Genomic DNA, 23,895 nt, shown 5'->3' with positions numbered 1-23,895 from the left:
CATGGCTCCCCGAGCAGCAAGAGGCCTGGAGACATGTCCAGCAGAAGGGCGTGATTGGCGTAGATCAGCCTGATCATTGTGGGGCCCTGCAGAATGCCGCCCGGTCCATGTTCTCTCAGCAAGTAAGGAGGTAGGGGTCAAGGAAGAAGGGTTTGGGAAGACAGCTCAGAGTGACGGCCACAGTAGGCCCCTACACACCAGTCCAGTCGACCCTGTTTTCCAGGGGGCAAACCCAGTGTGCGACTCAGTGTTGATTAGATTTATTCCCCAAATAACTTCCGAGTCTTCAGGGGAGGGGCCCCCCTGTATTTCCTTTCGACAAGCCTCGGTGGGTATTCTTTTATTTCCACTGACCTTCTCTGTAACCTGAGCATCCGGGAGCTTGAAAGTGAGGCTTCCTGACACTATCTGGAGTGAGGGCTATCTATTTGGCCAGTTAACCCTGCATTGTGTCCCTCGGCAGAGATGGGAATAAGGGACCACACGCTCTCAGTTAAGTTGATGAAGCCAGTGAGGACACATGGCTCCCAAAGGTGCACGGTGTGATGATGGAGGAGAAGCATGCTTTAGGCTTGGCAAACACTCATTTGCCTCAGGCCTTCGATTCAACCAGATGAGGACGCTTCTTGTGGCTGGAGATAGCCTGGGGGTCAGGCGCCTCCATGGGGACTGCTCTTACTGGAGCTGATGAAAGGCACAGTCAGAAAAGTCGTGTAACAACAAGGAACCTCTGGGGGGCGGGAGAAACTCCCTTTGCTTGGATCCTACATGGCGAACCAAGGGGAACCTATATCAGGAGAGAACTGAAAACCGTTCATTGCAGGCATGGCAATGATGACTTAGCTCTGAAAATAGATGTACTCATCCATCAGGGATGAAAACCCCATAGAATAGTATATGTGCTCTTTGGGGATTGATAGAGAGACAGAGGTTGTTGAAGCCCAATTGCAGGCTCTCCCCTAAACCCCAAGGATTTCACAAGAGCACACGCAGAGGAAGATGGTGCACTTCTGGTCCACATTCCCATATCCTTGGTGGGTACCAGCTGCCCTGACACATTATGAATAAACTGTCCAGTGGATCACAATGCCTGGCTTTCCAGCCAGAGGGCAAACTTGTGCTCTACTCAGCTACTCTGGAAACTTCTCTGAGCTTAGAGAAGTTGCTTCCCCGCCTCCCCCACTGAGAAGATCCTTCCATAATTGAGCCAAGAAGGGAGGAAAGAGAGGGGGCAATTCAGAAATAAGCATTCCAGAGGTCAGCAGGTGGGATGAAAGCAAAGCCAGTGCCCCTATTTCTTCTCTCTCTGGGAGTGGCTTCCCATTTACCACGTCTTCCGTGTTGTGATGGAGTTGCATGTAGTCTGCCCCCAATCCGGTATTTGACAGGATTGGTTTCCAAATAATCGCTTCCCCATGGAAGGGTCAGAAAGGGCTGGGTTTCTTAAATCCTCCGTCTGGTAACTGGGGTGTGCCATCTGCACAGTCTTGACCTGGGGAGCGGTACCCAGAAGGTCGGAGGACCATCCGAGGAGGTGTATCTCTTGAGAGCTGCCTTAGGTGGTCTGGGAAGGCCTGGGGATGAGGGAGCCTGGCTGGGCAGCTGGGGATGGTAGTCTAGGAGGAAGAATACGCTGGAAGCGCAGTGTCATCAGGGTGGGGTGTAGCAGCCTCCCCTGCTTCCGTTCCCACCACCACATTGGCCAATATAGAAATGAATTCTCAAGAAATATATAGGAGAAGGTGACTTTAAAAGGTAGTATCCTAAAAGGAGGGCAGAAGGTTAAGGGAGTTTTAAAAGCAAGGAAACCAAAAGAAAGTAAAAACAGGGAAGTGAAATGTTTACAGGCGATAAAACAAGACAAAAGAATTGAGATTTTTGCTAAAGGAGAGAAGTTGAAAGTGACAATTAAAATTTTTAAAAAATACAAAAGAAAGGGAATAAAATTTGAGGCAAGTGTTTAAAGTAGGTTGGTAAAAGAATACTTTTTGAGAGAATAGAATAGTTTATTATTTTTTTTTAAAGATTTTATTTTTTTGAGATGGAACGCCCGGGTGGCTCCGTCGGTTAAGCGTCTGCCTTCAGCTCAGGTCATGACCCCAGGGTCCTGGGATCAAGTCCCACATCGGGCTCCCTGCTCAGCGGGGAGCTGCTTCGCCCTCTCCCTCGGTCTGCCGCTCCCCTTGCTTGCCCTCTCTCTCTCTGTTAAGTGAATAAATTAAAAAAATCTTAAAAAAAAAGGATTTTATTTATTTGCGAGAGAGAGAGAGAGAGAGAGAGAGAGAGAGTGCACAAGAGGGGAGAGGGGCGGAGGCTCCCAGGACAGCGGAGAGATAAAGCAGAATAGCAGAGCTCATCGGACAATGGGCAAGGACACAGTTGGGAGAGTCTTCCCTTGACTCGTTAAATTCTCTAGATGGGCCGGTGCAGGGGAAGGAGCGTCTGCATGTAAGGATGTGCATGGCTGTCCCGCGCAGTTTTGCTCCATCGATCCCTGTGTGGGAGGAGCATAAGATGCGAGAGCCCAGAGGACCTTGGCGGTCACCGAGACAGAAGAGGACATTAGTCTATAGCTCCCCATCCCACACCAGCTGTCCCTGTGTCTGTATCCACCAGGTAACTTTCATCATTATCTGCTTACCTGCATCAAAACCTTGACGTTGACTGCTGCTTTCATGTCGCCACTGCCAAAAAGCCCTTGAAAATTTAGTGGGTGGGGGGGTGGTGGTGGGCGCCTGGCTGTCTCAGTCACTTCAATGTCCAACTCTTGATTTTGGCTCCGGTCCTGATCTCAGGGGCCTGGGACTGAGCTCCATGTCAGGTTCTGTGCTCTGCTGGGAGTCTGCTGGAGATTCTCTCTCCCTATCCCCCGCCCTCCCCCTCCCCTACTCTCTTTCTCTCTCAAATAAATAAATTAAAAAAAAGAAAGAAAATTTAGCAGGATCGTCTGTGATTGTGTGTTGGTCTGCCGGGGCTGCCGTAACAAAGGACCACAGAGTGGGGGGATTAAACAACAGAAATTTACATTCTCGAGTCCTGGAGGCTGGAAGTCCAAGATCAAGGTGTCGTCTGGGTGGGTTTGTCCTGAGGCCTCTCTCCTTGGCTTGCAGACACCTGCCCTCTCGGGCATGGTCTTCCTCTGTGTGCTCATCCCTGGGGTGTCTTCTTACTATTAGGACACTAGTCAGATTGGATTAGAGTCCACGGTAACAACCTCATTTTAACTTAAACCCCTCTTTAGAGACCTTATCTCCAATAGGGTTACATTCTGAGCTACAGGGAGTTGGGAATTCAACATCTAACAACACGGAGCAGGGCATGTTACTTGCTCTACCCCTCCCCTGTTGCACTTGACCTAACTTGAATCAATTACTTGTGTAATTAGTTGCTTGATGTTCGTTTTCCCTGTTAGCCTGTAAGAAGCACGAGGGCAGGAATTGTGTCTGTTTTCTTTGTGGCTAAATCTCTCCCTAGGTCCGGGGACATAGGAAGTACCTAATGAGTTTGTGTCGGTTGAAGGCAGAAAGGAATCTCTTCCTTTCTGTTCCCTTTGGGGTACCCTTGTCACGTGCCTCTTCCTAGCTCTGCTCATCAGTGGAGGGCACACTGGCTGTGCATGGTGGACTTGGCAGGTGAGGGCTCCCCCAAAGAGAGATTTCTCAAATCCCAACCCAGAGTCCGTGCTGGGGAGCGCCACAGACTGATCCACTTATTGGACTAGACCACCATGTCTTACCATCCTCGGGTATCATAAACATGAACACATTCTTCTAAGCACATATTGACAACCTCATTCTCTGAATCATCCCCCCGATTATGCTCATGAGTCTTTATTTTTGCCACTCAAGCAACACAAGCATACCTCAGCTTCCTGTCCAGATGGTAGTTTCCGGAAGGACCAGAGTGTGATCAGGATGCTTTTTCCCTCCCTGTATCCCTGCGAGGGCTTGGAAGGACTCTCTTTCAGTAGGCTGGAATTCGAAAGAGTAAATAAGGAAGGAGAGTCATCAAGTAGCAAAGGTTCTTCTGCTCTGTGGCCAACCGTCCAGGGCAACAAAAACACATTAGCAAGCCACAGTGCTTGTTTCTCTTTAGCAAAGAATAATTATCGAGAATGAAGGCCGCCTCAGAAAAAAAATCTTCAATGTATCAGGTGAATATTTTGTAAAGGAGACTTTTTGACCTTAAAAAATGGTGAGCCGTAGCTCAGCAAAAGCTAATTAGGGAGAGAGCAAGCTGGTTGGGGGAGAAAATGCATATTGACTCAGAGTTTCTCTCCATGAAGGCAATTTGTATAACAATGAGCACATATTAGGTTTGAGGCAGTTATGGCTCATTGGAATCCTTCTAGGGTGACTATTGTGTTGGATGCAGAGTCCCCTCGGAAACCTGGGTTTAAAAGGAAATTAAATGTGAAGGGTTGAGTTGCTGTACTTTGTTAGCCGTGGGGAGGGATTAAAGGGGACATTTTATCATGTGAGGCATCAGGAAAATTCTCAAAGAGCTCACTACGTTGTCCACTTGAAAAAAATCTCCCCCCGCAATGGATTTTGAAAAAGATCATTTAATTTTGGCTCTTGGGCATTATGGGCAGGGGGTGGGGGGGCAGATGTTGCTCTTCATCCTTAGAGGGACAGTCCAGTTTTTTTTTACAAAAGAAAACACAACTGAAATGTAGTTTGGGTCTGTGGTTTATTGCTCTGCAGACAACGGTAATGGAAAAGTTATAGTAGTTCATTATTCCTGAAGAACAGAAAATTGTGTGTGTGTGTGTGCGTAACCGTGACACAAAACTGCTTCTAATTTCTTTGGCTGTAGGAACTGAATTAGGGGGGATAAATATGGCAGTTAGAGAACTTTGCAGAGGAAAAGAGGTGGAATAAAATTTTGAGTCGATGATGTGTAGATCGACAGGTGAATGGAGAGACAGATAGATACAGAATATGACCCGAAAAAGAGGTAAAGGAAGACCTTTCCTGGGTTGCACTGGAGCTCAGAGCAGCCTCTCTGGGTCATAGGATGTTGAAATGGAAACAAGGAAGTTCAAGAAAGAGGAGTCTAGAGCCTTTCCTGTTGTTGTTTTTCCCTGCATGGTCTACTTTGGCTTATTTTAACATTTTCTATTATTTTTTTTATTAAGAGACCATTCACATACCATAAAATTCACTCTGTACAAATCACCAGTATGTAATTCTAGAACATTCCATCGCTCCCAAAAGAAACTCCACGATCGTTAGCAGTCACTACCCATCCCACCCCAGCCCCTGGCAACCACCAATCTATTTTCTTTTTTGTCTCTGTGCAGTTGCTTCTTCTGGGCATTTCATACATATGTTATCATACAGTATCTTTGATGTTTTGTCTGGCTTTGATTTAGCATAACGTTTTCTGGGCCCATCCACATTGTAACATATCCATACTTCATTCCTTTTCACGGCTGAATAATATTCCGTTGTGCGGATGCGCCACATTTGTTGATGTGTTCTACGGTGGACGGGCATGGGGATGGTCTCCGTTCTTTGGCTGATGTGAATAGGGCTGCTGTGGACATTTGGGTCCAAGTTTTTGTGTGGATATACATTGTGTATCTAGGAGGGGAATTGCCCTGGCAACTCTGGGTTTAACCTTTTGAGGAGCTGCTTTCCCTGTTCTCAAAAATGGCCATGCCATCTTACATCCCTTCAGGAATATACGAGAGAACCCTTATGATTTGAGGCCCTACTGTCTGCCAAGCGCTGTGCTTTCTGTCCTCTTGGTGTGCACTCTGTTGTATGAGCTGATAAATCATTATTCCTCCTTTTCAGAATAAGAAATGGAGGCTCCAAGAGTTTAAGACAGAGAGAAAGGAGAAACGATCACCTGTGGTTATTGTTATATAACTGAGTGTGGGGCCTCGCCTAAGCCTGAAACCCTGCGATCCCAGCCCTTGGGGCTGGTGGGCAAAGTGGAGGGACATCCTGGAAAGCGGAGAAGCTGCACCCAGGGAAGCAGCTGGAAGTCTGCAGAGGGACCAGCCTCTCTGCTGCTTCTGCAGCTGGAACCAGAGCAGAAGCTAGGGAAGCCAAGAGCCTCGAAGGCCACCTGGGGCCAGGGAAGAGGATGCCTCAGATCAGAAGCAGAGGGAAAGACAGAATGGGCTGGATCCCTGACAGTGGTCCCTGGAGCCCCACCAGGTGGGAGCTGCTGGACCATCCCTAAGACCCCCGGTACATGATCTCTGCCAACTCTGTCAGTCCCCACCCATACCTGCCTCACATCGGGAACCGGGCTGGTATTGATCCGTAATTTTTTTCTCATCGCTTTTCAGTTATTCTTGTCTTCTCCGTTCCTGATTTTGGCTTCGATTATCACTGTTAGTTTTGCAACGAGGAGGGGCATGAATAAATGCGTCCCAAATGAAAGAGCTCCACGGCACCAAGTTAAATGAGCACCTCCTGCTGGCCCTCCGGACGGAGGAAGGGCTGGTGGTGCCTCCCGCACCTGCACACCTGGGCGGATGTGCTTGCCTCACACCTCCTAGAATGTTCCAGCCCCGGCCCGAGGTGAACAGGTCCATGCTGGGGAAAGTGGCCCGGATGGTAGAACGTGTGTGTACATTCACTGTGGCGCTTTGGGAACGGAAATTGGCATTTCCATGTCAGCCTCTTAACAAAGCTCGGGTCCTGGAGGTCATTCATTCCCCAAAAGGCTTCCAGATTCTTCTCAAGCCAAGAACAATAAAGTCAGGGCGTTGTTTTTTTTTTTTTTTTTGTAGATCATTTCCACAAACTCTTGCCATCAAGGTCATTTTCTAAGAACTGGTGAGTAACTGGGGCACGGGGGTGTGTGTTTTCCTTTGGGCTCTTGTATCCATTTCGATCTCTGGCTAGTGAAATGTCCAGACAGTTCCATCTGCATAAACCCTCAGCCTCCGGGTAGAGACTGTTCACCGTGGTGGGACCTGGCGCTGTATGTTTCCCCATGGAATAATCACCTCCACTCTGTCTGCTTTTTGTTTTCCTCATCGGGGAACTCCAGCAAGAGAAGGAACCAAAGTCACGTGGAATAATGAGGAGCGTGTGAGATGAACTGGAAGGAGTGAAGGTGGAGAAACCTGTCCTGGTCATAGATGTCTGTGCCCCGGGGACAGTGGCCACATCCATAGCTCTGGAGCTCAGAGGAAGTCAGCTTCTTCTGTGTGTTCCCAGACAGAATTAAGACCAGTGTGTGGAAGGTAGAATGATGAGGCTGACGTTGGCTGTATTTAGAGAACATTCAACACGAACCCAATGGAGTAGGCTGGCTGGGGGCTCACAAGGGAGTTTGAACTTCTGGAGGTGTTTATTCTGGGGCTGGATTCACCCTGGCAGCAACGTGGAGGAGATACATTGCATTATGTCAAGGACCAGAGTGGCCCTGGATGAGCCTAAGAGTCCGAGATTTGGGGATTCATATTTTTGGGGGGGGGTATTTTGCAACTGCTGACTTTATTGAATCTCCAAGAAGTTGGGTTTTACCGCTTGTACGTAGAGTGATAAATCCTAAGCTAGTGCTGACATTGCTGTATCTGGGCCCGTCCACGTAAGAAGTTTGGCCTCTTGCTTCCCTTCCCCTGGTTTGCTGTGATGCCAGAGTGCTCTGAGGTTCCCACCAGGTGGCAGGACCTCACAGGTGTCCCCTGTACAGGTCACATGGAGCCACAGAACCCCCATTACAAAGACCTTTGGAAATCTACTGATTTCTAGATGCCGTCAGGTTATGCCGCGGTCTTCCTTTACTGACAGATGAGCTTTCTTGCTTGTGTCCTCATTCTGTCACATGTTTTCACACCGGGGCTGCTGAGAGAGGAGCATGGAATCTGAGACGACAAGGGGTCTCAGACGCTTTTCAGTCCCCATTTTACACATGTGTGTTTCGTGGCAGGAATTTGCGGGAGGCCATTGTCCCAGCAGGGCAGAGAAGGTCCTAGGATCTGCAGAACCACGTCCTGTGCATGCCAAGCCTTATTTAGTTGTTTATTTGTTTTTCTGTTAGGGTAACCCTTTTCCATTGAATAGAAGCAGCTTCACATTTCTCTGCTCTTTCTTACAGCAACTCTTTGGAAGCATTAGCTGTACCTGGCCGTCTTCACGTGTTCACTGTTGTTCTCTCTCGAGCCTCCTCCAGGTTTTGGTTCCCTGAAGTTTGCCCTGCAGGATTTGCTGGCATCTCGGCATGACCAAATCCATGGGGCAGCTCCCAAAAACCTACCATTTCCAGGTTTTCTGTTTCCATTCCTCTCAATTTTCTTGTAATGGCTCCTGCTTGGTGGCGTGCCCAGGGCTCAGTGGTCAGGCTTCTTTTTTCTCTGTGTATCTCCGTTGCCTAGGGGACTCCTCAAGGAATGTGTCTTTAAATTACCTTTGGACACTGGTCAGTGCCAATTTTATATTTCCAAAACTGACCTCATCCCCTATCATATGCTTGACATCTCCATTTGGATGTCTCACGGGCATGTCCAGTTCAATATGTTCCACCCAGCCAAACTCTTGAGTCTGCATCACACCCACTCATACCCAAAGATCTTTTCTTCCTCCTATTTTCCATCTTACCGAATAGCCCCGATGTCCAAAATCCCTCGTTGCTCAGGTAAAAAAAAAAATGTAAGTTATTTTTGGAGCCTCTCTTTCCCTCATGTGTCTTCAGATAAGCTGATCTAGCCTGAGTTTAGCTTGGCTGGCTTCTAAGTTGCAAAATGGATCCAGCTGTCCCATGAGACTCTCATCCTCCTTGGACCAGTGCACCACCCGAAGCGTGTTGTCACGTAGAGGCTGGGTGAAGAGGCCAATGCCAACAGTCTGAACATATTTCAAGCCTCTTCTCATATCACATTCACTAGTATCTTGTTGACCAAAGCAAGTCTCATGGCCAAGCCCACAATTAAGAGTGGGGAAGTACACTCTGCCCAGCAAAATAGAGCCCACATTAGTGGGATGGGGATGTGTATGCTTCCCAGGGATGTGGAGGGCAGAAAGTTTGTATTTGCTGAACAAAAATCTAAAGTAGCACCTTGGAGAAACACTTAAAGGTGGAATTTACTTATACGTTAATGGGATCTTTAATCAACAGGGTCTTTTTTTTTTTTTTAAGTAGAATTGCTGTTTAATAGAGGATCTCCATTTATGTGCATTTTAACCCTGTATTCCTCTCCTTTCCAGACTTCTCATCATTACCTTTTTTGTTTTTTAATTAATTATTTATTTATATTTATTTATTTTTTATTATGTTATGTTAATCACCATACATTACATCATTAGTTTTGATGTAGTGCTCCATGATTCATTGCTTGCGTATAACACCCAGTGCTCCACGCAGCATGTGCCCTCCTTAATACCCATCACCAGGCTAACCCATCCCCCCAACCCCCTCCCCTCTAGAACCCTCAGTTTGTTTTTCAGAGTCCATAGTCGCTCATGGTTCGTCTTCCCCTCTGATTTCCCCCGCTTTGTTCTTCCCTTCCTGCAACAGGGTCTTTTTTATGAGGAACTGGATGTTCATTTTTAAACTTGTGTTGCTTCTGACTAGCTCTTTGAGAATAGGTACTTTATTGTTTCCAGTTTCTAATAATCAATTAGAGATGGTCATGGTGGTGGTGGTAATGTTGATGGTGTTGGTGATGGAGGTGATGGTGGTGTTGATGTGGATGTTGATGGTGATGGTGATGATGGTGATGGTGATGATGGTGGTGATAACGGTGGTGCTGGTGATGGTGGTGGTGATGATGTTGATGGTGATGATGGTGATGGTGGTGCTGGTGATGGTGATGGTGGTCCTGGTGATGGTGGTGGTGATGATGATGGTGATCGCGGTGGTGATGATAGTGGTGACAGGGGTGTGTGGGTGTTAAAGGAAGGTGATGCTGTTGGTTTTGAGGGGTGAAAGAGATAGCAACATTTTCCTATGGTGGTTCATTTTTGTGTTGTCTTACTCCTTCCTTATCCCTCTTCTGATTTCATAATTTACCCTCTGTGACACGACCATAGGTGTTGGCACTCAAAATCTGTGGAACTATACATATGCTATTTAAAACTTATATGCTTTTTGTAGAATTTGGTAAAGGTCAGTGTTGCTAACCTTCACTGCCCTCTCTCCCTTCTTTTTAACCCCTCTCATTGGGACTAAAATCCTAGGAGGAGGGTTCAGGGCATGAAGGGAGGAGCAGGAATGTTCTCTGATAGCTGTCAGGACGGGCAGGTGCTGAACGAATGTGACAAATGGCATGGTCTGCAATGCCTTGAATGCATTTGACACCAGTGAATATCACAGGTCACGGCAGGGGACTTTCTCCAATTCAGCATATTTCCCACATGGCCCTAGGTCAGCTTTTTTTCCCCTTGTGTAGTTTTATAAGTGATGTGAGGCTAAGTGACACAATTAACCTGTGCAGCCAGCATCTTTCATCCATCTGCTCCAAGCAATCTCAATGATTGCCAAGCTCTTCTTTTCTTTATTTTATTAGAAATATTTTTTTCATCTACACATTCAGACATATGCATCAGCTAGAGCCTGGGCCAGGCCAGAGCCATGTGTTTATCACATCCACACTCAGGGGGATGTGTGTGCCAATGTTTGTTTGGCACAGAGAGTGAGATTCAGGCCTTACTTGGTCTTCTTCATCACAGCATGAAATCAGAGAGTGCATTTCCTGAAGACGGGCTTGGCAACCGGAAATACATTGACCCCCGTTCTAGATCCACCTCGGACTGTTTTCAGTGATCTTAGGATCATTCATAATCCTCACTGGGCCTCCTTTTCTTATCTGCTGAATGTGGATGGGGCTATTCTGAGGATCAAATTAAATAATCTTTGTAGAGAGATTCCGGGAAGTCTAAAGTTCATAATACATGTATGATATGTCATTTTGTATAAAACTGCAGTTTGAAAATTTATGGACAGTTTGTTCCAAAGGCACTTCAAGCACATAACAATGATTCATATCTCTTGGAATTGCAAATGCTGCATGAACAGTTTGGTTAATGGGCAAAAATGTACTTCTAGTATTCTGGGCTCTCGGGGGGGGGGGGCACATCCAAAGACCCATTAATCATCGTTTCGTTGTCTACGACAGAATCCAGCAGCAGATGACCATGAGTTATGGAGCGCATGTATGTATCACCCCCACCAAGTTCACATCTTACAGCCCTAACCTCTAATGTGATATTGTTAGGAGGTGGGGCCTTCAGGAGGTAGTTAGGTTCAGATAAGCTAAGTGAGTAGTGTCCCCATGATGGCCCTGGTACCCTTAAAAGGAGAGGAAGATACCAGAGCTTGCTCTTGTTCCATCATGTGAGGACACAGCAAGATGGCGGTTGTCTGCAAGCCAAGAAGAGAGCCCTCCCCCAGAACCAAATATGCCAGCACCTTACTTTTGGACTTCCCAGTCTTCCAAACTAAGAAATCAATGTCTGTTGTTCAAGCCACTCGATCTATGGTAATTTGTTATAGCTGCCTGAGCAGACTAAGAAATCATGGAAAATTGGAAAATCAGAAAACATGGTCATACAGAGATGACTGAAGGAGTGGATATGTTTAGCCTGGAAAAAATATAGGGAGACAGGTCATGATAATGAAACAATACTGAAGATGATATGAAAGTATAATTATATGCATGACAGATAAGCCAGGGATGGCCTGCTGTGTCAGGTGGTGACTTCTTTATTCCTACAGGAATATAGTAGACACCAGGCGGCCATCTCTCTGGAGTTCCGGTGCTGGATGGGGCTGTGGAGAAATGGTTGAATTGTCCTTCCTTCCCACTCAGGATTCTGTGTTGGATCCCAGGTGTGCTATTGCTTTTAGACATAGGCAACAATTTATTTGGTTCTCTTGCACCAAGAAGCAGCTGACATAGTTGAACTCTGGGAGTTCATTCAGGATATTAAGACTCACATAACCTTTGGACATCATATCTGGGAAGCACTGAGAATACAGGACAGAAAATGTCAAAATCATTATAATGTAGATGTCAACAAATGTCAAGATCATCATACTAATATATGAACCGGGGATTTTATAATGATTCGATATGAGTTCATGAAGCGGTGCTTACCGGTTTCTGATGCATCTCCAGGAGATGTCTGTATCAGCCCTAGAACATGGTAACATAGTTGGCCAGCCCAGCTTCTAATGCAGTCATTCACTTATTCTTTCATTTATTCAGTTACTTTGCTCATCCAGCTATCTGTTCCTCCATGCAACATGTATGAAGTGCTTCGTAGGTGCAGACCATGTATAAGACAGGTCTTCCTGTTTGCAGGAAGTGTGAGTGACTACTCAAGGACACGTGTGATATGACAGGAGCAACGCTGTGGTTGAGATTTCCACCAAAGAGCAGCATCTGACTTTCAGGGTAGGGTGGTGTTCAGAAAGGGTCTGTGGGATTGTGTTGAGTAGCGAGGATGACTGGCAGAGGCACGAAGGGCCAGTGACTTTTTAGAAGCATCAGAAGGCTAAATAGCTAAAATAAAGGATGTGGTGGAAGGACAGGTGGAAAATGAGGCTGGGCAGGGAGTCAAGCTAATGAGCGGCTTTGTATATTACAGGGTGATTTGGGATTTTTTTTTCTACGGTGGCAGGAATACGCTGATGAATTTTAAGCAGGGGGTGATCAGACTTGTATGTCTCACCCTGGCTCAGGCTCACTCTAAAGAGTGGGTTAGGGTTGACTGTAGTACCTCTAGGAAGAGGACTTGAGCTTGAATCCAGGCGGTGGAAGCGATGCAGAGAAGGAACAGAGTCAAGAGATACATAAGAGCGAGCCCCAAGTGTTGTTGGAGTAATGAATTAGAAAAAATACGTATATGTAAATTAAGGGAATTAGCAACAACTATATATATATAACACAGATATAGTTAGCATATTTGTTTAACATAAATACTGTATAATAATAATTAAAGTGATTGGTATAGTGCTTTGCATCTAACATTTGTCAGCTTAACTAATTATCACTAATAATTGTGTCCAACATGGAGCTATCTTCTTTTGGCAATATTTCCGGGCTAGCTTTTCTTTTCTTTTCTTTTCTTTTTAAGATTTTATTTATTTATTTGACATAGAGAGAGAGAGCACAGGTGAGAGTCAGAGAGAGAGAGAGAGAGAGGCAGAGGGAGAGGGAGATGCAGGCTCCCTGCTGAAGCAGGGAGCCCAACTCGGGGCTCGATCTCAGGACCCCAGGATCATGGCCTGAGCCGAAGACAGACGCCCCCAGACTAGCTTTTCTGTTCCACTGATGTGCCTGTCACTTCTTGTTCTATTGTCTCACTGTCTTATCAGAGCTTTTCAGTATGTTTTACTAGCTGGTATGTTAAGGCCCTTCACGGCCCCTTTTCACTTGTTTTTCAGGAGTCGTCCCTATTTAGATGTTGGTTGGGAATATATTGCTGGAATTATTGCTCACTATTCAGTTTATGGCTGCAACTTCCTGATTGTAAGTTTGACAACTCCCAAATGCTTTAGCATCATGGAGTATCTCCCTGAGACTCTGTGACCTTCCGGGGGCATCGGACCTCTGCAGAGACCCCCTAACACAGGCTCACCCAGCTAGGCCACGGGACGTGCCTGCCTCGTGGGCTGGTGTGTGTGTGTGTGTGTGTGTGTGTGTGCGTGCGCGCACGCGCGCACACGCATGCCATGGCTGCCCAGATGATGAGGAGCTTAATGAGTCGACAAGGCACCAGACTGCATTTTGCCACAGCCTCTATCTATCCTGGAGTTTGTGCGTCCGTTGTGAGTGCCATCCCTATTTCTGGAAGAATAATTCCAGTTATCTGTAAACTCATAAGTTTAAACTGTAACCCTGGAGAAAATTATGTCCTTCATTGTATGGAGGGAGGTGGGAAGGCAGCTTGATTTATAGCCGTGGTTCTTTATTTTTACTGCCACCATGGAGCCCGGGTAGCTTGGGCTCAGCCAAAGACAGACATGGGCCGAGTGATTGAGCCTTGCTGAGCGGTCATCAAGTATGAGCACCTCAGGATCCCCGGGCTCTGTGCAAGGTTCATGAAGCTTCTCTGTCATCCACAAGTGAGGTGTTGACTCAACCGGATTGAGGGAGTTTCTAAAATTTCAAAAGTGGAGGTTATGTTAATGACTTCATGTTTGGAGAATTGGATGACTATTTGAGAGAAAAAAAAGTATATCTAGAGCCTTGCTTCCCAGTGTATATGTAGAATTTCCTCCCAGTGACTATGCCACTTGAATTATTATTGCTTTATTTTTGAACTTAATATTGGCAAGGGCAACCTCTCTCACTTTTCTTTTTTTTTTTTTTTTTAAATCTATGCTTTCTGGCCTCTGTGTTCTTGCGGGGTAATTTTAGAATTTTTGTTATGTTCCTGAAAAAAAATCTCATTTGGAGTTATATTTAACCTATACATTAAAGAGTTGAAGTATGTGTCTTCATAGCATTCCACCTAATACTTCAAAAACGTCTCTCTCTCTCTCTATGCTGAGCTAGATATGTCTCATTTTATTCCCTTCAGTAGAATTTTATACTTTTCTTCCTATTGGTTAAAGTTCCTTCTAGATATACTGCAATATTTGTTAATTTTTATAAATATCACTTTTTTTTACATTATATATTCTAGTGGGTTATTACTGGAATACAAAACACTGGTAACACAGGGCCCGTCAAACGTGCTCCAGCCCAGGGGTCCTGACTGAGGAGTGAAATTGCCTCCCGCCTCTTTTCTTTTCTGTCCTAGGGATGCCTACTTTATGGACATGGCGGTCCTCGAGGGCACCAGGGCCCACCCCATGGCCAAACCAAATGGCCTTTTTTAGGCTTGATTTCCCTGTGACATTCATCAGTGTGGACTTTCTTCTTTATGACTATAAATACAATGACCCTATGTAGTTTTCATTGCTCTTCTCTTAGTAGATTTTTGTCTCATGGATATTTAGTGTTCTTTCTCGACATCAACTTTGTTATAGATGGCTCCGAGTTGAATCTCCAGATCTTTCTCTACTCATCCATGTATTCAACAGTTTTTAGGAGCTTCCTGTGTGTCGGGCACTGGGGTGACCACACCCCTGCCCTTCAGGGGAGGGTGTAGACGTGGTACCATGGGAGAAGTCATTCCCCCGGGGCTAGGTGGGATGCTGTGTGTGTCAGGATCCCAGCAGGAAACAGACAGCATACCCAGAAGAGGTGATGGAAGAGTCTAGCAAAATATTTACCGAGGCTCAGAGATCAACAAGAATGACAAGGGATGGTGACTCCCCTAGGGCTAGCAACAGAGGAGGAAGAAGTTGGCATGCCAGGCGTGAAGGAGGAGGTGGGGGGAGTGGTTAACAGAACACAGGTCTGGATGTAACCCCAGGCAAACCCTAGGAGAGGGCTGCCTCATAGCAACATCGGCAAAGAGAAGGTGACCCAACCACTTCCCCTTCGGGAGTAAGCTGGGGGAGGACACACTCCAACCTCTTTCTCTCTCCATCCATCAGTCTCCTCCAGGTGGCTCCTGTTGGTTGGCTCCAACCTAAAGCCCTTGATGCTATCTCTATAGGTCTGTCTCCTGGGATGTGAAGCAGGTGAAGATGGTGGACAGTGGATCTGGAGAGAAACATGAACAATATGTGGTAGAGGTGCTATGGGATGACCGAGCTCAATTTGCTCTCGCTCTCTTTATCTTCAGCTTCTTGCCTCTTAGCTCCCCCTTGGCTCTGCAGTCTTCAGCTAAAATAACTCAGAAGGCCTTGCCTGAAGATAGAGGGAATGATGCATCTTCCCAGACCCAGTGCCAAGCAACCACTCCTCTTTCCCTCTTTTCTTCTTCTTCTTCCCTTTGCCAATTGGGACTTCCAGGCCAACAAATACATTTTGGTCTGCAGTGGCTACAGTTGCTTCTGACCAGATTGTAAAAGGCACTTTCAGAAGAGAAGGTTCCCGGGTGCATGGAGTCATCCCAGCTGGCTCCAGGGGCGACTTTTCCTGGCTAAGGGAAGACCAACTTGAGCCTTGTTGATGATCTTGAATTCTTGTTTATCTTTGCCAGTAGTTTCTGGGGCCTGCTAAGTAAGCACATTAAAATGCCAGTGAAAATTTTTGCTGCTTTGTTGAACCTTGGTGGCAGATTCAATTGGGGGGAAAATGGGAACACATGGACCACAAAATATATAATTCGTAGTTGTCACATTGCACTGTGAAGAATGATCTTTTTCGAGGCTGCTAAGTGGGTGCCTTCCATAATGGAAGAAATAATGCCACAGAAAGGGGGAAAAAAAAATCTCACTGGGAACCGTCACTCCCTTTGTGTTCTTGGTGGGATTAGCATGCATTCCTAGTCTTAATTCCTGTGCCATTTTAAATTGAATTCCTTCCCTGGCCCTTCTGCCTGCGTTGGAAAGGCTGCCCATGGAAGCTGCTGGGCAAACACAGCTGAGATGCCTTTTAGCTCTGAGGTGGCATTTAATGGCCAAAAGAAGGCCTTTGTCATCAAGGGAAGAAAAACATGTGCTAACCAAACCAAACAGATGAGGTAAGAGGAAGAATCAGATGTTTTCTACTGAAACTGCTCAGTTAAATTAAAAGTCAGTCATGTCCCATTCCAGTGGTTTCCTTCCTTGACCCTTGGGCTCCATGCTGGCAGGAAAACTGTGGAAGGCTGAGTTTGTGACCTACTGAGAAAAAGGGAAAATCCAGGTGAATGAGCAGAAGTGCATAAGACAAGGAGAAAACAACCCACTGTCAGTAGTCCCTGCATGAATTTTTTTATTATGCAAAATGCCATCCATTATATATATCACATACATGTCAGGTGATAATTCTATAATGAATTATTATGGAATTGAATGAATGAATGAATGAATGAATGAATGAATGAATCCTCCTAGCTTTCTAATGGAGCATTATCAGGACCTTTGAGGTCCTTTGTGTGTCTTTCCCAAGGATGATCTAGTCTCTTTTTTGCAGTTGTTTCTGGTTTCACTCCATGAGTTTGTATCTCTGAACTATGTTTTGATTAGCTTTTGAAACTTTGTATAAATGGAATTATATGAATTAGTGTTTGCTTTTCACTTGACATTGCATCTCTGAGATTCATCCATTTATTGGCAAGTAATTCATTTTCATTGCTATACAATATCGTCTTAATGAGTTCACTATCATTAATTTATCACCATCATGTTTTCCATGCTGTGTTCTTTCTTCCTGAAGAATTTCCTGGATAGAACATTTGTGTGTGTTGAGGTTGGAAGGGATGTCTTCCATTTCCATTACTTTTGGAAGGTCACATAATTAATCCTCCTGAGCCTCCATTTCGTGATCTCTAAAGTGATCCCGGTAACATCAACCTTTCCTGTTTAATACAGAAATGGATATAAAACCATTACAAAAATTAAAGCCTAAACAGTGATCATTAGTGGATGGAGAGAGGGTGGTTGAATGGATCTATGAAGATAAGCAAGAAGCTTAACCACTTGGTTCATACTGAGATATTTCTCCATTCCTTTAAGTCTTAGTTCCTTGAAGTCTTGAGCTTCACTGAAGTGTAGCTTCAGTGAGAGAGCCCGTGTACAGAGTGCAGAAGATATAAGTTTTGAAGGATGCAGTTCCTACTCTAAATATGTTGAAATTCCTGAGCATCATCTGTCTTTCTCCTCCTTGCTGCTCGACCTCTGCCCCCAGCCTGCCACCCCTACCCTCCCTCATGGCTACAGCCCCTGCCAGGCTGTGGCTTCCTGGCTCATATCTTGGCCTTCGTCTTCCATCTTAACTTCCATTCTCGTGGGTTTCAGTTCCCCACTGGACCTCTGACTCTGTCGGAATGTTCCATGGGTGCCCCGTACGTAGACTACCTGTGCAAAGTGGAACTCATCTTCTCAAACCCGCTTCTGACTGCACCATCTTTGGGAGCAGTGTTCTCACCTGGTCCTCACACTGGAAGCCGGGCTCACTCACTTCTTCCTGCTCTCTCCCACCCTGACACTGTCTGTCTCTGCCTTGTGACAGTGTCTCTTAAATACTTCTCCAAACTCTCCTCTCCTTTGGTCACTATTACCACTGCCTTAAAATGAGGCCCCTATCCTCTCTTGTCAGCTGCTGCACGAGTCCTGGAATTGGTCTCCTTATTTGTCACAGAGGCGAGGTTTTGTCCTCCTTTGAGTCTCTTAACTATACCCAGAATCTCGGTCTGTCTTCCTTTACCAGCCATGGAACTTTGACCAAGTTACTACATTCTCAGACTCAGTGTCCTCATTTGTCAGAGATCAAAATAATACCTTCCTCAGAGGTTTGTCAGGAGAGTCGACAAAACAGGAATACACTCCACGTAAAGCACTTAGTGGGGTACCCAGCACGTGGGAGAGCGCCTCCATAAATGGTGGCTGTCTGGGGTCTGTCCCGTTCCCTCAGATCGTGTTCCTTTCCTTCTCTGTGCTTTAGGCACCTGTCACTTATAGATAAGAGTCTAACAACCTCAAGGGAATAAGGGCCACATAATGACTTTGGCCTTGGTGGGATTCTTCCTCCATTAAAAAATGGTATTAAGAATTATATTTTGTGACTATGTTCTGATTTTAAAAGAACTTAAAACATTTTTTGTTTTAGTAGATTCACAAGTTTATGCACCTGTCGCCGCAATCTAACTCCAGAACATTATCATCACCCAAAAAGACACCCCCTACACATTAAAAGTCACTCCCCATTTCCTCCCCCAATCCCATCAGCCCAAAACAGATACTGATCTACTTTCTGTCTCTGGAGATTTGCGTGTTCTGTGCATTTCATATAAATAGAATCACACAATATGTGGTCTTTCCTGACCAGCATTGTTTACTTGGCATCATCATGTTTTCAGAGTTCATCCACGTCATAGTGTATATCACTACTTCCTTCTTTTTTATTGCTAAATAATGTCTCATGGTATGGTTTTACATTTTGTTTATTCATTCATCAGTTGATAGACATTCAGCTAATATGAATAATGCTCCTATGAACATTTCTGTGTAAGTTTTTGTGTGGGCAGACCTTTTCATTTCTCTTGGGTATATACCCAGGAATGGAGCTGCTGGGTCATATGGTAAAACAATGCTTAGCATTTTGAAGAACTACCAAACTATTTTCCAAAGTCGTTGCACTGTCTTACATTCCTACTAGTAATGTTCTGTGACAAGTGATTTTAAAACCCAGCACATGTATTTGCGCTTGACATGGGAAGAGTTCTTATAGATTTTTGAGCATTGTGAAGGTGATGTTATTGGAATGTTTGTGGCACATTGACGTGGAACGAGAATTCAAAGCCCAGGAAGCAGGTGGGAAATGTTGGAATAATCTAATGCGCAGCTGAGGGTGCCTCTATCAGGATGACGGCAGGCAGAAAAGATGTCAGGCGGAAAAGATGTCAGGGTTCCTGGAGCTCAGAGTGGACAGTGGAAATGATTCTCAGGTAGAAAAATGATGTTCACCTGAGACCAATTCTGAGATGCTTGCTCGACCTTTGCTTTTTGATCTTGGTATCACGGAAATACATTTCTGTTTTCAGAGAAGCAGGCCAAGTCTTGCCATTATGTGATAGAGTGCTGTTCTGTGATGGGAGCAGAGTTGTTGGCCTTTGACTGGTCTGGGGGTGCCTTTCTGGGAGGTTCGAATCATCCTCAGCTCTGTGGGCTGCCCCTCATGAAAGCGGAGGGCACTGTTTACATCTCCGCTCCATGTTCTTCCTGCCAGTAGGAGCAATGGGACTTGTGTGGATAAAGTGTTTTGTGTGTGTGCGTGCGCGTGTGCACATGCTCCTGGGTGTGCTAAGTAACTTAGCTTGAGCATTCAAAAGGGAATGAGAGCCCTTAACAGCAAAAGTTTTCTAGCCCAGAAGTAAAACCTCCCATAACTCTTGGATTTCAGAATTGCCCATCAAGCTGTTTATTGTGTAATGGAACAGTAGGTATAAAGCTGCCACCATCCTGGGAACTTGCTATTGCTCAGTGAGGCTTGTTACAGAGGCCTCCTACTCCACTTGGCATGGTTATCACCCTTGTGGGGTTTTTTTTTTTCCCCCCTCTATGATTTATTCTCAAACATTCTATATTTCTTTTTGCCATTTAGATGAAATTTAAATAAAACCATTAGGTAAAGAACTGTGTCAGGTTGTTACACACTTTAAACTCATGATAAAATCAATCTGTATGTCATTCTCTGTTCAAATGACGGAAAAGCACCTTTGGTTTGGCCGTTCCTTGCGGCTGGCTGTTCTTTTTTTATGTCGCGCGCGTAGCTCGTGGAATGGAATATCAAGGCTTATTGTTGCCCCACGGGGAAAGGAAGACAGGCCTGGCTGATAGCCCCACGTCTGTTCCATTCTCTGTGTCCTTCCTGGTCTGCATTTGTCCCAGTTTAGACAGTCTCTCCCTTTTGTAGACCCTCATCCCCTCAGTTCCCCAGAGGAGGGAGAAGCTCCTTACTGGATATTAAACTTAGTCCCAGAACTCTCAGTTGCCCCGACCTTCCTCTTAATATGATTGTGTTCAGGGCACATTGCTGGACTGCTCTATCGAGGAAGTAATTACCCATGACAGGTAACGTTAGACTTGCCGCTGAAGCATATATCCGAGCTTGAGTGACATAGCCTGATGTGGTGGCTTTCAAATAATTGTTTTTCCTTCCTTTTTCTAGGCTTATCCAAATCCCTTGGGCTCATTGAAGGTTATGGTGGGCGAGGCAAAGGGGGCCTTCCTGCTACCCTTTCCCCGGCTGAAGAAGAGAAAGCCAAGGGACCCCACGAGAAGTATGGCTACAATTCCTACCTCAGTGAAAAAATTTCACTGGATCGTTCCATTCCGGATTATCGTCCCACCAAGTAAGTTGTGATCCAGTCGTTCAGAGCGGCTTGCTACATCACAGGATGGGTGCAGACCCGAGTCTAGAACATGTTCTCAGGTCCTTTGTGACTAGCAGAGGGGCTTCTGTCTTACTTAGTGTCCTTCACAGTCAACAAACGGAGTACTGTGGATTATGAAATATTATCTAAATAAAGTCTTGACAGTTCTATAAAAGTAATCCGGAAACACATAGGAAGGTCCTCAATACAAAAAGTCTTAAGTAAAACACAAAACTCGCCATGATCTCATTACCTAGAGACAGCAGGCAGTCAAATTTTGGCATTTTGTGTTTGAGTCAATTTTCTATACAGATTGTGAGCATGTGATGTATTGTTTGTTTCTTTCTTCCATTTACTATTTCATGAGCGCTTGCTGATGTCATTAATTATGATTAACGCTGATCATTATGACCATTTTGCATCATTATTTCCATTGTTGGAAATTCAGGGTATTGCCAGTTTGTCATTATTATAAATAACCATTTGATGAATATCTTCTCACTCACATCCTCGTGTGTCGTGATTTGGTATTTATTTTCTCAAGCCACACTTCTAAAAGTATAATGCTTATGCCATATCGTAGGAGTACTCTGGAGGCTCTAGATACATCTTGGGATACTGTCCTCCAGAAAGTTGATGGCAATCCTCACTCTTGTTGGAATCTTACTTGATCCTTCCCAAACTGGGTACTCGTGTTTCAAAAACGCTTTGCCAAGCTGATGGGTGAGAAAGTGCATTCCATGATTGTTTGAGCTTCCACTGTTTAGTTTGAGAGTGTTACCTTTTAACCAATTTGTTTAGGTCTTTTGTCTCAGGAAAGGTCTTTGTTCTGCGGGCTCAGATTTAAGAATTATTTGTTTTCTCCTTGGGAAATGGAGAAGAGGGATCGGTCATAGAATCAAGACGCTGGAGGAAAACCTATTTTCTAGGCAGGCGTCCACATTGGCTTAACAGGGTTCTTTGTTTTCGGTTAAGAGTTGTAGTGTCTCTTTTTTTCCAATTTCGAGTGTGTCCTTTGCTTAGAGTAGATTATTTCTTTTTCAAATGGATTTTGGGCATATCAGTTAAGTATCCTGGTTACTGAGAAAAATAGATTCAAGATAAAGAAAATTATCTTAAATGGATTTAAAATTGCAGCATTAGCCAAGGAACCTGCTAAATCTCTCTCTGCCTAATAAACATATATTTATTTTGAATCACTAGGAAAATATACATCACCCCTGTTGGAAGCTATTTTGCGTTCCTGGACTTTGGCTCTCAAACACATCTGGCTGTTTTCATTTCCTGGTGCTCTCTGATTAGCCTTTCTTACTTGGACATTGGCAAATAAACAGAGCCATATATATATATATATATATATATATATTTTTTTTTTTTTTTTTTTTTTTTTTTTTTTGCCTGCCTTTGAGAATGAAAATGTTGCCAACACGGAGCTTACTGAAGTGGGTCAGTTGAACACATATTAGGAGCACCTATTATGTGCCAGATGGTTTTCCCCACACTAGAGGCAGGACATTGGAAAAGACACAGCCCTTGCCTACTGCTTATCTAGGGAGGGAGGCAGACTTATAGACAGGGTGACTTGGCACACTATGGTCTATGTGGTGTGTGTCAAGCCAGAGATAAATGCAGCCTGTGTGGGGAGGATCTGGAAAGTTTCCCGCTTGAGATGATGCCTGAGTCTGATCTAGAAGGGTCATTAAGGGTTGGGAAATGGATGAAAGGAGGAGAATAGGGATGGACCAGGCAGGGGGGCAGCAAGAGCAGAGTTGGGGGCAAATAAAAACATGGTGTACTTGGGGTTGGGGGGATGCATAGCTCAACGTGCTCTATAAGTTAGCATGGTGTCTTGAACTTCCTACTTGTATCTGGCCCTTCCTGGCACTTTACTAGGATGATAGTAAAGAACCAGAGACGATGGTAACTTATAAGGGACGACTGAACAGGTTAGGGGATGACTGCAGGGAAGAAACACCTACAAAATTTTGGAAGGCGGACAGAGGGGGAATGAATCGTAACTGACAGCAGACTGGATGAGGCTGGGACCCAGTCTCCTGCCTATGGTGGGAAGACCTGAAGAATGCAGCCTGGTCACACCTCAGAACCCCAGAGACCTGGGCATTGGAGGTTCTGGGTACTTCCAATGGCTGGGAAGTAGGTTTGAAAAGAAGGATTTCATCTGTACCCCCAGATTCTGTCTCCAACACTGCACCTGGCAGACTATGGGAGATTTGCTCTCCGGAAAGGTGAACTCTGGGCTTGAGTTCGTAAGATGTAGCCTAGGACAGATGGTAAGACTGCAGTGTCATTACCCCTCCAGGCTTGTACACCCCTGTAAATCAGTACTTGGAAGAATCTACTCTTGAAGCAACCAGCCTAAGAAAAGGCTAAGAGATGTGGCAGTTGGCCCCCCTCCCCAAATGTCTGAGTTCTGCTATTAGTAAGGCATGGCTGTTGTGAAACTCCATTTGTCTCCACATAGCTGTCTCACTCTGAAAAAAGAAAGAAGAGCCAGGATCCCTGGACATCCCCGGAGTGTCTTGGTTACAATAGCCTTAACAACAGCGACAACAGGGGGCGCCTGGGTGGCTCAGTTGTTAGGTGTCTGCCTTCAGCTCAGGTCACCATCCCAGGTGAGAATAGAAAAGAAGTCTTGGGAGTTACGAATAAGATAGGAATAAATCAACAAAAGAGTGGAAGATAGCGCTGAGAAAAATATCTGACAGATCAAAAAAAAAGAAAAATGGGTGAGAAAAATTAAAGCAGTGGGATCAGTTCAGTAGGTCCAACATTAACTAATAGGAGTGTTGGAGACAACAGAGAACGTGGAGAGAAGAAAATCACCAGATCAATGATGGAGCACAATTTCCCCGGACTGTGGGACGTGAGCTTTCAGGTTAGAAGGTCCCACCCTGTGTCTAGGGGATGAATGAAAAGAGAAATTAAGCCCACATCACCAAATGTATTTATGTTTCTTTGTACAACTCCTCAGAGCAACCCTCTATTTTCTAGCTGGCATGCTGTCTGATTCGTGAATCAGTTAGTAAAGCCAGTTAAATTCTCA

The 23,895-nt window shown here is 45.2% G+C and overlaps 1 protein-coding gene across 2 annotated transcripts in view; it reads left to right on the top strand.

Annotated features, from left to right (window-relative positions):
- The window catches only part of GALNT17 (polypeptide N-acetylgalactosaminyltransferase 17), a 451,342-nt gene that overhangs the window by 138,797 nt on the left and 288,650 nt on the right, over positions 1-23,895 (top strand). The window contains exons 2-3 of one of the 2 annotated variants that reach the window (XM_028110175.2): positions 6,755-6,800; positions 20,627-20,810. In XM_028110175.2, the coding sequence (XP_027965976.1) occupies positions 6,755-6,800; positions 20,627-20,810 (230 nt within the window). The remainder of the gene's footprint in view (positions 1-6,754; positions 6,801-20,626; positions 20,811-23,895) is intronic. The other variant, XM_028110173.2, reaches the window with a different exon arrangement.

This window comes from Eumetopias jubatus, unplaced genomic scaffold (genome assembly GCF_037043125.1).
Source record: "Eumetopias jubatus isolate StellerSeaLion01/CBP00866 unplaced genomic scaffold, mEumJub1_p1.0 scaffold_12, whole genome shotgun sequence".
In the NCBI taxonomy this organism is placed as follows: Eukaryota; Metazoa; Chordata; class Mammalia; order Carnivora; family Otariidae; genus Eumetopias; species Eumetopias jubatus.
The sequence above is the reverse complement of the archived record's forward strand: the minus strand, read 5'-3'. Positions and strand labels throughout refer to the sequence as shown.